Source organism: Podarcis muralis, chromosome 7 (assembly GCF_964188315.1).
Source record: "Podarcis muralis chromosome 7, rPodMur119.hap1.1, whole genome shotgun sequence".
Taxonomy (NCBI): domain Eukaryota; kingdom Metazoa; phylum Chordata; class Lepidosauria; order Squamata; family Lacertidae; genus Podarcis; species Podarcis muralis.
In genome coordinates this window covers 50,990,659-51,003,528 of record NC_135661.1, presented here as the reverse complement: position 1 = coordinate 51,003,528, position 12,870 = coordinate 50,990,659, and the positions used below count along the sequence as shown (strand labels likewise).

Sequence of the window (12,870 nt, the reverse complement as noted above, 5' to 3'; positions counted from 1 at the left end):
TCTATCCATCTGTCTACCTGTCATACAGTTACTATAACTGAAGTAGGTGAAAGTAAATTGAAACAGACAGGAAAGTATCTTGATGGGAAGTAAAGACTCAGAGATATCATTCACTACTTGACGTGTCAAGCAGTTATGGAGAAGTTCATAGAATTCAAATGGAATCCAATAAACCATTTCCAGAAAATCTTAAACGAACACATCTTCTTTTGAAATTTTAGAAGTTTCAATGCACCAGTTTGAAAATATGCATAATTACTCACTATGGATTTTGAGCATATTAGGAACTTAATATATACATGCAGTTGAGGAGGCTAAGAATAAGGAGGTCTTATTAGCATACAATACAGCTTTCTGATTAACAAGACAGTGCTTGTCCACTTATTCACACAGGGTATATGTGTGTGTGTGTGTGTGTGTGTGTGTGTGTGTGTGTGTGTGTGTCTGCCTCATCTTTGTCTCTTTGGTACCATTGGTAACTGAATCTCCTTTGGGGACGCCAGCTGGAACTAAAGGGAAATTAATATCAGGGAAGGGTCGTAGCTCAATGGAAGAGTATCTGCTTGGCATACAGAAACTCCCAAGTTTGACCCCCAGCATCTCCAGGTAGGGCAGGGACTAACTCACCCCAGAACCCCCAGAGAACCATCACCAGTCAGTTGGCAATACTCAGCAAAATGGACTAATGATCTGATTTGGTATGGCAGTCTCTTGTTTTCTTAAGACCCAAACAACTGACATGATTAGAAAGGAGCACTTGGTAAGGAAGCATATAAACATATGTGTGCAAGTATGTATGCTGATAGATTTGATACAGAGCACACTGGTGGATAGATTGAACAAGAATGCCAAGGTTTGAACAACTTCTACTGCGACTGCTATACTAGTCTGGGTTGGCAGCTGTTGAGGGCTATCCCGTGCACCCTCTCCTTCCTCTTCTGATGCTGCTGGTCTTGACTTAGTCTGTTTGCAGGTACCAGCAGCTGCAAGTGACTTTGGCAGGAAGCACTGGGAAGCTACAGGCCACCCCCAAATTTGGCTTGCATTATTGGAAGGTGAGGAGGTATCTAAATCCTGATTATCAGGAGGATGGAGTGTCGAACATGGAAGAGGAGATGGTGGGAGACCTGAGGATGTAGAGAGGGAGTTAAGGAGGCAGCAATGGCTGAGGAGGAAGGAGAGAACACGGCTGAGGGGATTGGAGTAATTAGGAAAATAATGGGCTGTATCTTGGTGGTAGAACGCATACCTTGAATCCCTGGCACCTCAAGTTAAAAGGACTGGGTAGTTAAAGGATTGGCATCTCCAGTAAAAAGGTGATGGCAAAGACCACAGCCCCAAACACCAGAAAGCTGCTGTCAGTCAGTGTTGACAATCCTAAACTAGATTAACCAATCAGTTGACTGAATTGGGTTAATTTCTGTCACTTATACATAAAGGTAACAGGACCCCTGGCCATTAGGTCCAGTCGTGGCCGACTCTGGGGTTGCGGCGCTCATCTAGCTTTATTGGCCGAGGGAGCCGGTGTACAGCTTCCGGGTCATGTGGCCAGCATGACTAAGCCGCTTCTGGCGAACCAGAGCAGTGCACGGAAACGCCGTTTACCTTCCCGCCGGAGCGGTACCTATTTATCTACTTGCACTTTTTGGCGTGCTTTCGAACTGCTAGGTTGGCAGGAGCAGGGACCGAACAATGGGAGCTCACCCCGTCGCAGGGATTCGAATCACCGACCTTCTGATCGGCAAGTTCTAGGCTCTGTGGTTTAACCCACAGCGCCACCCTTACACATATATTTTCCTTAAAACTCCATTATTTTTTTCTGTCTTAAAAACAAAACACTTTAGTCTGTTTCATAAACCTGGTGTGGTGTCTTATTTTAACCCTCTCACACTTAGGAGCTATAATACCACACTACTTTAAAAGGCTTCAGGAGGGCCTTGGGGGGAATTTGGAGGCTGATTGATAAGGGGCAGCCTTTTGGAAATAACGTACCCGTCTCAGGGCGGCAGTTTTTTCCTCAAAGCGGAAGAGTGGGCTGAGCAGAGGGAGATACTCTATGTTAGCTAAGGACCCTCTCCTGCACGTGGTACAGGCCCCAGGGAGGCTGGGGGTGGGTAGCTGCTACAAGGAAGCATTGCACGGACTGGCCCACCATGAATGGCACTGGATGGAGCCGGTTGTTTCATTTTGATAATCCTTCCCCTGGCTCCTTCACTCATATGAAATGGTTTTCACGTTATGAACTCCTTTTTTTTTTTAATGGCCTGCATGATTGTAAAGCAAAGCATTTCCTTATGATAGCACATAAATGTTTTACAACGCTTTCATTTAAATTTAGCGTCTGCTTTAGAATGACAAATGAAACAAAAGGAAGCACCAACGTAAAATATTGTTTTGACACCTTTGGAGCTGAGCAAGGAAATTACACCGAATACGTTTATCCTGCTCCAGCACATTTCAGCACCTTTCAGCAATCTTTTCTTTAGAACAAAGTCACGCTGCAGTCGGCGTGTAAATAATGCATACAGGTAAAATATTATTATACCTGCACATTGATGTAAAATTCCCTGTAACTGCAGGCAATATGGAACATCTGCCAAAACAAAAGAAATTCCTTATTTCCTCACTTCCCTCCAGTAAAAACAATGGTTGGTGTGTGTGTGTGTGTGTTTGCACGCTACCTGCAAAAGGCTATGAAATACAAAATACCATTGCATATCAAATGTTAAATAAGATTGTGTTTTAGTTATTCAATACTGCTAAATATTGACTGTTTAAATTTAGATTTGGAAATGAAGTATCACAATGTATGAAATGAGAATATCAAATGGAACTCAAGCAAATATACACCAGAGAAGATAGAATCTTTGGTCCTCCAGATGTTGTCAATTTCCCATTTGCTTTGACTGTCCCTATTATGGGAAGAGTCCTGCTGGATCAGATTTGAGGTCCACTTAGTTCAAATACAATAGCTGACACCCGTTTAACTTCAAACTGCATTTTCTGAGCCAGGTTTGTTCCAGACCTGATAGTCATAGTTTCACAACGTGGATGACATGAGAAACTGATCAATTAGTCCAGGAATTAATTGCAGCAAGGCTTTACACAATGGAAAAAAGACATTAAAAAACTGAGGATTAAATATAAAATATTAATAGATGAAAGGCAAAGAGAGGGGATTTGCTCTTCCGGATCTGAAACTCTACTATGAAGCAACTTGTCTAAGTTGGATTAAATAATGGATTGAACTGAAGGATGTGAACATATTGGATTTAGAAAGGGCCAATTTGATTTATGGGTGGCATGCGTACCTATGGTACAAAAAAACCAAGGTTCACAAGGGATATTTTAATCATGTGATTAGAAGTTATATAAGGTCTGGATGAGACATAGAGATATCTTAGAAAGAAAAACTCCTGGTTGGATATCACCGTAGAAGCAGTTGCAGTATGGGTAAATATGGATAGGACTTGAGGAAAGTATAAAGATCTGCTTGAATATCAAGAAGGTAATATAAAATTAAGAGATAGGCAGGAGATTTCTAACTGGATATCTGATTGGTTTCACTATTTTCAAACAAAGGAGGTGTTTAAAAAAAGATAAAGAAAGAAGGTTCAGAATTTGAAAAAGTGATTTTGGGACCTAATAAAAAATAATTTCTATTTATATAAATTATTGTTAGAATGGGAGACTAAAGATGAATTTATAAAGGAGGCAATGATAAAAAGGGTCATTGACATTGGGCATAATATTGAAATTGAAATCGCTGAATGGGGAAAATTATGGAATTTTACACTGAACATTTCTGCATGCTATCAAATAAGAGAAAATATGCAAAAAATGCAATACAGATGGTATTTGACACCGGTTAAATTGGTTAAAATGTATAAAAGAGGCTCAAAACTTTGTTGGAAATGTCTAGAAGTTGAGGGCATATTTATTCATTTATGGTGGAAATGCAACCGGGCAAAGGAATTATGGTAAATAGTGTACGAGTTTTTTTAAAAAATGAAATTCAAAAATTCCAAGGAACTGGAAGCATTCCTTCTAGGCATGTTTAGGAATGAATTACCCAAAAAAGCCCACAAACTATTTCAATACGCAACAACAGCTGTGAGTATGGTATACGCAATATATTGGAAACAAAGAGATTCCAGGGAAAGAACAGTGGTTAAATAAATGAATTGAATATGCCAAGCTTGCAAGGATGACATTTAAAATAAGAAACCAAGATGACAAATGGATGAGGAGTGAGTGGGAGTATTTAGGGGAATATTTACAAAATAATAATAATAATAATAATAATAATAATAATAATAATAATAATCTGAAATATAAATTCCAGGTAGGGGGTACCTTATGACCAACAGTTGACAATATAAAGGTTATGAGAATGTGGAAAATAAGGTGAAGGAATTAATGTATATGCAACTAAGATTTGTAAAGAACTGTTATGGAACGCTGGGTGGAAAGTCCAAAATGACTGCTGTAAAAGAATGGAAAATATTGCAACTATAAAACTGAAAACTCAATTAATAATAATAATAGCAAGGCAAGGAGAAATGATGGCACATGCAGGTAGAGGGTTCATGCACATTCTCTGATGAAGTGTGTTATTACAATGCGGTGTGGCTGTTTTGTAAGGTGGTTGACCGTGATATATGGACTCATCCATCATTTGACTTGCTTTGGATGTGTGCAGGGACAGTTTCAGGTGTGAAGGAATACTAGGAAAAGTTACTTTGGCGGGCACCTCTTAGGTTGAGCTTGATGGGCTTGATGGGCTTACCTGTCCATCTTACTGCAAGGGTGGGTGAGAGCCGCCATATAACATTTACGCATGAATTAAATTTACATCTCGCCCTCCTCCTAAAGGGGCACATGGCAGCAAACCCTCAAATGATAAAACAGCTAAGAACAATTCCAACACAGAGACAGGCTGGGAAAGATCTGGATTGAAAAGGCTTGCTGGAAGAGGAAGGTCCTCAGTAGGACTAATGGGAGGGCAGAAATGATCTCCTGATAAGATCTCCACTGAAGGCCCTCTTCTGCGAGTGCAGAGATCAGTATCTTGATTAATTGCAATGCCCCAAAGCGTCTTACCTAGTGTCATGCCAGGACATTGGGGATATGAAAAGGAAGGCTCACAGACCCAACTGCCCAACGTGGAGGGGCAGAGGTTAGTGCTGGTAGGCCCTGCTGGAGCAATTTGCCTAGGTTGCCAGGTGATGATGTCAGGCCTGTATCACGAGTGAAGAAACCCCTGTGACTGCTTGGAAAATCTGGCATGCACCTTCCCCTTAAGTTTGATGTTGGCAGTAATGGATATACCCGTTGACACTCCTTGGCAAAACTCACCATGACCATTTTTATAACCCCAAAGTCAGAAAATGGAAGTTTCAATGTTTTTATTCAAAGCAGCTTCTCACAATGTATAAATACTGCATATTAACACACATGAAAAATACAACTTCTAAGGCACCCAGAAAAATGTGTTCATACACTAGTTTACAGGACCATTGACAAATATATTGTGTACAATTTGATCTAGACAGTCAATATTTGATAAATCAGAAGAAACTAGTACTGAACTAGCTTCCAAAATATTATTTACAACACTGTGGTTAAGGGGTGCCCTATACCCTCATATTTTTTATATACTGTGCACTCTCCTTCATCACAAATATTGGAAACTGTTCCCATCTTATTCTATGCTATTTGGGCAACAAAATAACTTATGGGCCTAATCAGAAAATGTTTTAATTCCTTTGTGCAAGACACTCATTAGAAATCAAACAATCTTCACAGATTAAATTTGCAATTCTGCTTTTTTTTTTTTTTTTTTTGGTTATTTGCTTTATCTCCAAAGTTTGGTAATAAGCCTTACCAATAGGCACTCCATCATTTACTGGCTATCTTTCATGTTCCAACATGTTAAAAGCAGATAGACCCACAATGGCTATCCTGCCCTTTTCTCTATCCCTGAAATGAATGATACAAAATGCATGTTGAAAGGGAATCAACAGACGACCCTTTGCTGTACAGATAAACTGCTTCATTTTTTAACTTCATTCATTAGGATAATTGATAACTCTTTGGTCCTTATTTTTTTTAATGGAAGATACATATAGATTTATATATATTATTCCCTAGAAGTTAAAATCCTGTTGACAATGTCAGTGAATTAGCAATTGAATTCCCGTGTGGTATTTAAAGTAGCGGCAAAGAGATTTAAGTATGGCTTAAAAACATACAGTTAATTGGGTAGACAGAGATAACACACCCAGGAAACGGCGTACTTAGATGCACTACGATTAAGATTGTCTGTAAGTCCCTTATGTAAACTTCTTTAGTGCCTCCTAAAGAGAGTTGGCTTCAGTCAGATTTGACTTTTATAGACCCAGCCACCGAAAAAAGAGAGAGCCTGAGACTGAGTAATGTGGCTGGGCGGACAGTATGCAGAGTTTATATCAAACAATACCCACACCGACAAGCCTAACTATGTTGTTTGAAAGAAACAACCCGTATTAATCCATATCACAAGGAAAAAAATTAAGGCCTTGCATTCTAAATTTGCCAAATGTCTGAATGCTTCAACTGGGGGGGGGGGGGGTTTAGAGGAAATTTCTTCAGATCTAATTAGATATGATGATGACACAACTCATTCCTTAGAACGTAGGTTGTACTGAACACTTTCTCTGTCTGTGTGTTTCCTATCCTGAGAACCACCTCTCCCTAGCAACTTGCCCCTCTAGAGAGCGTATACCTGGTTTTAGAGTCTGGATAGGAGGAGGCAACTTGAGCGGAGGGGGGGGGGGAGTTTCAGTGGGGAAAAAGATGTGTGAAGAAAGGTGGCCGGCATGAAGTTTTCCCCATCCTCTGTTTTTTATATCTGCATGATGGCAACTATAACAAGAAGAATAAAAGTTCTACAACATGGGTCTGTTGCCATCACATCTAATTGGACCCTCCATCTTACTTATGCAGTTAACAACATTTGATTCAACCTAGTGGTAAGGCTTATTCACAAATGCACTAAATTTACAAATTGTACCTTAAACTCTGTTATTTCAAGGTTGGGGGAAAAACAAAAGAAATAATAAAACAACACCCTGCCTGCATATATAAGTGTAAAAGTGTGTATTAGAATTCTAAGAGGAAAACAATTGGCACCAACCCCAGGATGCTTGAGATTAAAATAATGGTTAACCATTGTGGAAAAAGATTGCCTAAAACGCTTACCCTAATCTACCACGGAAATATAAAAGTTTATATTTTTGAAAATATATACTTATTAAAGTTGGACAGCTTATTCATTGAAACAGAAGGTTACCCAACTAAAGCCACGCTTTATGTACAGCGAAAATGTACATGCAAGAGAAACACACAGAAATAAATGGTTTCATTTTACCGTATCTACAAATGCAAAAACTGCCAATCCTTAAAGATTTGTACAAAACAATTTACATGAAATAATATAACATACTTAACAACAAATTTGCATGTATTTTTTAATTAAATACTGTGAATATTCATAAAAGTATTCGGTCTAATATATACAGTATACCTATACAGCTGAATAACCAGTGACAATAGAAAGAGAAAACAAAATAAGGAAGTGTATTAAAAAATAATCATTGCCCATTTTTCTTAAAAAAATTTAATGGAAATTAAATTAACCACCTAGACATGATTCTTTTTTTTTTTAAAGCTTTAGAGCTTTCAGAGTTAATTTTTATGAAGAAATGGTACTCAGTTTTGTTTAGCTATTAATTTGCCAAGGCAAATGAGACAGTTTTGAAAATGCTGTTGAAGAAACAATGTTGAAAAATCAAATACATTAAGAAAAACTGCTGTTCAAAACCCAAAATGTTGCACTCCCATGAGCAATAATTTCCCCATGCTGCAAGGACTTCCCACTGGTTCGTTAAAATGTCTAACACATCATTTGGGGTTGCACCACTTGTTTAGAGACATGAAAGCATGTTTTTGAAAGATGTTTCCCCATATATTTCAATACAATTATTTGCCCTGCAAGTGTACATTCAAGGGTATGACTCCAGTTCACACGTTGACTCTAAGGAAGTCAACTGGACGAAAATGATTCATGGGTTTGTTAAGACGGTTCACGACTGAGAATAAGGGAGGCATCAGCCCTTGACTGAGGAATGCGGCCTTGGCTTCTGACACTTGTGGGTAACAAGCATTCCACAAGCCACCTTGAATATTGCTTTCCAAAAATATTTAGACAAATCTGAACAAGAAGCCAGACTCTGCATTGATTTGTAAGCAGATCCCCGTGGATGTGCTCTAACTAGAAGGTGGAACTTTGCCAAATATGAAGCAAAAAATGGAACAAAATAAAAAAAAATCCAAGCCCAGTAGTCGAATTTGGAACCTCTGAAAAGTAAAAAGAAATGGAAAGTGTGTTCTACTTAACCTTGAAAGGGCAGCAAAATAGACAGACAGACAGACAGACAGACAGATAGGGAAAGTCGTGGAAGCCAATCTCTGTATTCCATGAAATCTGAGAGATAAAGTGAACCCTCAGTCTGTTCCCAGGATTCCTTTTTTTCCTTTTTTGCAATCTTAAGAGAACAATAATTTTTTAGAGTTGTCGGAAGATGCAGACCCGCCATACAAAGCACTAGAACAGCCCACACCTTTTATCTTGATTGGACTTGCCAGCTTCTTTGCTTAATCTGAAGAACGCATTCCTTCTGGTATTTTTCCAGAGACTTCAAACACATAATAAACTGAGGCAAAATGGAAGAATCTATTCATTAGGGTCACATTCTAATAGTAAATGACCACAGACTGTCCTGAGGGAAACCTGTGGAGAGTCTGGCCACTGAGGGCTGGAGAATGAAAGAAGTATGAAAGCCTTTCCCCATCTAATTCATGATCCTCTAGCAGCTTCTTGCTGGCCTCTCTCAACGTTCTCCAAAATATACTACATCACATCTGAGGAAGGAGGCTCATGAAGGTAAGGTTCTAAGTGTCATAGCACAAAGGAATGCTTAATCCTTTGTTGGTGCCACAAGTTAGGCACCATTCACCCTGTTATTAATGTTGAGCTAATAAGAAAATAGTAAACATATTAGCTTTTCTTTTAAATGTAGCACCTGCTACCTATGCCTCAAGTTGTCAGGAGACTTGTGTAAAACTCACAGCTTCGGCATTTGATTGGTTTTTTTAAGGTATCTAAAATGATGTCTACTCTCTGCTGCTTTTTAATGCCCTACAGCATTCCTGCTTTATCTTGTTTTTATTGTACGCACAGCTCAATTCGTTTACTGTAAACCACAGAGCTTGTGTACTCGTGCAAAACAGTTGTCCAATCCGGGGAAATTTGAAAATGATAATTATATATTAACTAGACGAACAATCAAATGTGTATGTATGTGTGCGCGCGCACACACACACAGAGCAAGACACAAATAAATAAATTAAATAAATTCACCAACAGAGCAGGGAAAACACAAATCCAAGTAGGTTCTTTTTCTTTTCTCCAAAATATTTTTTTTTTACATCATACATATAAATTATACTCTCCCCTTTTAATTATTTTCCATGGTTATCTTCTTTCAATGAACAAAACAAAATTATTAAAATATTTCTAAAGTGGGCCCTGAAAGCGTGGCTTCGGCCCAAATTCTAAACTGAGCCACTTGGGTCAGCGCAATGATAAGTTGCTTACAGTAGCAAAAATAAATTAAATTTAAAAAAAGAGACAACAATTGATTTTTGCAGTATGCCTTGATGGGGTACACTTGTGCTTTCTAGCACATGCAATGTACACTTCTCTCTAGGCAAGTTTACATTGAGTTGCAGTTCTTAACACATCTGTCTCTTCCTTTGTCGAACAATAATCAAACCTGCTAGGAACAGCCACTGAACTTCTCTATTTAACTCACAAGGAAACTGACACAACCATAGGTATGTTAGATACACTATCACAAATTCCTCTGAAGGATTTGCTGGGTCTGGGTTTGATTTTTATATTATTTTCTCAAACCCTGGTGACGCCTGAAATCGCTTTACTATTGGAACATTCTTCCTCCCTGCTCTTTCAGAGTTGCGCAAGGATGTCAGACTTCGTATATTTTGTCTTGCAGATAACTGAACAATGAATCTAGTCCTTTGGAAGAACTCCAGAGCTGTTTTAACATCTGACATTCTTTCTCATTCACATCTTCGAGGCCAGATTTAAGGAAGCTCCGGACCAGGCATTTAGATTCTTCCAGTACCTAAGAAAAGAAATTGTTAAGAAGCCCATTTCATCATTTCAATTTATTCACTCTTTGGAAACAGCAGCTGGCCCAGAACGCAGCTGCAAAAGTCTTAGTAGGTGCTCCTGAGGTAGAAACTCTGTAAAACCCATTACGAGTGAGGCCAGTGTCACTACGCAAGAGGGCGGCCAGATTAGGAGTTTAGGAGGAACCAAACCTCTGAATGTTAGTGAAACAAACAACACCAGAGTAGAGGCAAAGAAGGTTCTAAATGTAACACATTCATTTTCCAAGTACTGTAGTTGGATGGTGGGATAATGGGGTGACAAGAGATGGTTGGAGAGAGGATGAAATAGCTAAGATGATGCCTTTTTTCCTATACAGCTTGGAAAGTCTCTGTTCTCTGGCCAGAAGGTGAGACCCTTATCTGTGTCTCACCTATGGGGGAAGAATGTCTGGATGGGACAAGAGAAAAGGTCTTCTCAATGGCTAAAGCCAGATTATGGACCACCTGGCCCCTTGATATGCAGTTGGCCCCTTTATGCAACATTTTCCACCAGTTACTGAATTACCTTTTGTTCTGGCAGACTTTTATTTTATGTGCTAGACCAGCGGTGGGGAGTCTCAGGGTAGAATGTGGCCTTCAAAGATTCTCTATTCGGCCCTCAGACCTCTCTCCATGCCACAACCCTCACTAGCCATACTCTGTACCTTCTCCATGTACTGTTTATTGGATGCAGTGTGTCCTTGAAATGCAATAATGCCTGGATGGAGAGATGTATGTGTAGAAGCCTCTGCCTTTTGTTGGGGGTGGAATGTAGCCTAAGATATCAAAGTAAGAGGCACACCTGTTGCTCTGCCCAATTTCTGCCTCTGGTCCCAGCCAGTTATGGCATGTGGCCCCTGGAAGGTTGCTCATTGAGCATCATAACCTTTGCTCGTGACTCTCCACCTGACCACTCTTTCTTCTTCTGTTATAGTGGGGATGGGGGCTTTTTCATTCTGAAGGCCATACTCCCTGATGGGCAGCCTTCTGGGGCTGAAGTCTAGCCATGGGTGGAGCCCGAGAAAAAAAGTGAGTAGAGCTGTGAGGATGATATACCTTTGTACAACAGGTTGCCTTCTTGCCATGCAAAACCAGACATTTCTGCACATGTACACACATTCCTCTACGTAGGCAAGTGAGGGGTAACCTCAGTTGCCTCAGGTGGCAGGCTCGGGGCAGCTGGGAGGGGTGGCAAATCTGGGCCCCTGAGGACCATGCCACTGGACTTTTCCTGTGCTTTTTGCCCACAGCCACTGCCTGGGAAGAGTGAGGCTGCCACTGCCTGCTCCTTTCTGACTTCCTTTTTTGCTTCTCTTGTCATCTTCAGTGTGCTGGGGCTTCCCCAGGCTGCCTCCAGTTGCCTCAGAAGGCAGCGGCAGCAGAGACAGTGGTGGCAGAGCACCATTTTCTGTTTTGCTTCAAGTGGCAAAATGTCTTGGGCCGGCCCTGGTCCTGAGGGTCAGAAATACAGGCCTGATGCTCCCCCATCCTTGTTTTACAGGCTTCCTTATGTGCATGGCTACATTTCATCATCTTATGAAATCAGAAACAAGGATAACAATGGAAATAACAATGGGGAATGCAGGATCCGGCTGGGGGCATTGTCAGATCAATTTATGCGCTTATCGGCAGAATCCGCAAGAGCTTCAGTGCTTTTTCAGTCTGTGCTTCTTTTGTGGTTCTCATGCCACGTGAGATGTTATCTGCAATTCATTTAATTAAAAGTGCCTTGCTGTGTCTCCAAACCTTTCCTCTGAAACAAGTACCTGCTCTGTCTTTGCTGGAGAAGTATGTGGCAGAGCTACAATCTTTTATTATAAAAGGTGAGAAAAATATTCTATTTTTCTTTGGGTAGAAAATCAGATCCGACACATTATTTGAAAATCAGGACTACTCTTGAAGAACTTTTACTGTGCAAATGTAGTGTGTGCAAATAAACAATTTCCTCTCTGAGAAACTGAGTCTGCAGCAGAAGCTCATAGCCTTGATTGGCTAGTGCCTGTGACACCATGAGCCCCACAATGTTTCCATAAGCAGCACTGGGCTACATAGGATAATGGTCTGGCTTATTATAAGGCAGATTTAGGTATCTAAATTATAAAAAGCAAGCTTAGCAAAGATGATTCTCAGAAGGATCTGGTTGGTGCCTGTTGGAAACAGGATGGAGGAACAAATGGTTTTTTTGTTCTGATGCAGTTGGGTTTGTCATATGTTTGCCAGACAACATGGAAAACATGTTCCCCGCTCCAGGGGTGGAGAAGAAATTTGCAGAGGAAAACTGGTGGGCAGAAGGGAGAGTGCTTAACACTACTCCTATCCACCAGTTCACCCATCTGTTTACCAACCCAAGCTTATTCCGGGACTTAAGAGTCTACCCACAGGCTCCCCAAATTTCTCTGTTTGGCCCTTGAGGATCTCCCCATGCCATCCACCCACTCAAGCAACACCTGTCACCCACCCTGCTTCACACCCTCTCCTTTTGTCTGGCTAAAACGTGTCCTTGAACTCTGATAATGCCTCTTTGCTTGCCTGGATTGAGAAGAGAGAGAAGAATGTCTGTAGAAACTAGCCTACTGTACAAAGCTCAAATTT

General features: G+C 40.3%; 1 protein-coding gene across 1 annotated transcript in view; it reads right to left on the bottom strand.

The window, feature by feature from the left end:
• Window positions 1–5,393: 5,393 nt before the first annotated feature.
• CDYL2 (chromodomain Y like 2) overlaps window positions 5,394–12,870 on the bottom strand; it is a 66,277-nt gene continuing 58,800 nt past the window's right edge. Inside the window, exon 7 of the mRNA XM_028739620.2 lies at window positions 5,394–10,250. Coding sequence (XP_028595453.2) covers window positions 10,092–10,250 — 159 coding nt within the window. The 3' untranslated portion in view covers window positions 5,394–10,091. The remainder of the gene's footprint in view (window positions 10,251–12,870) is intronic.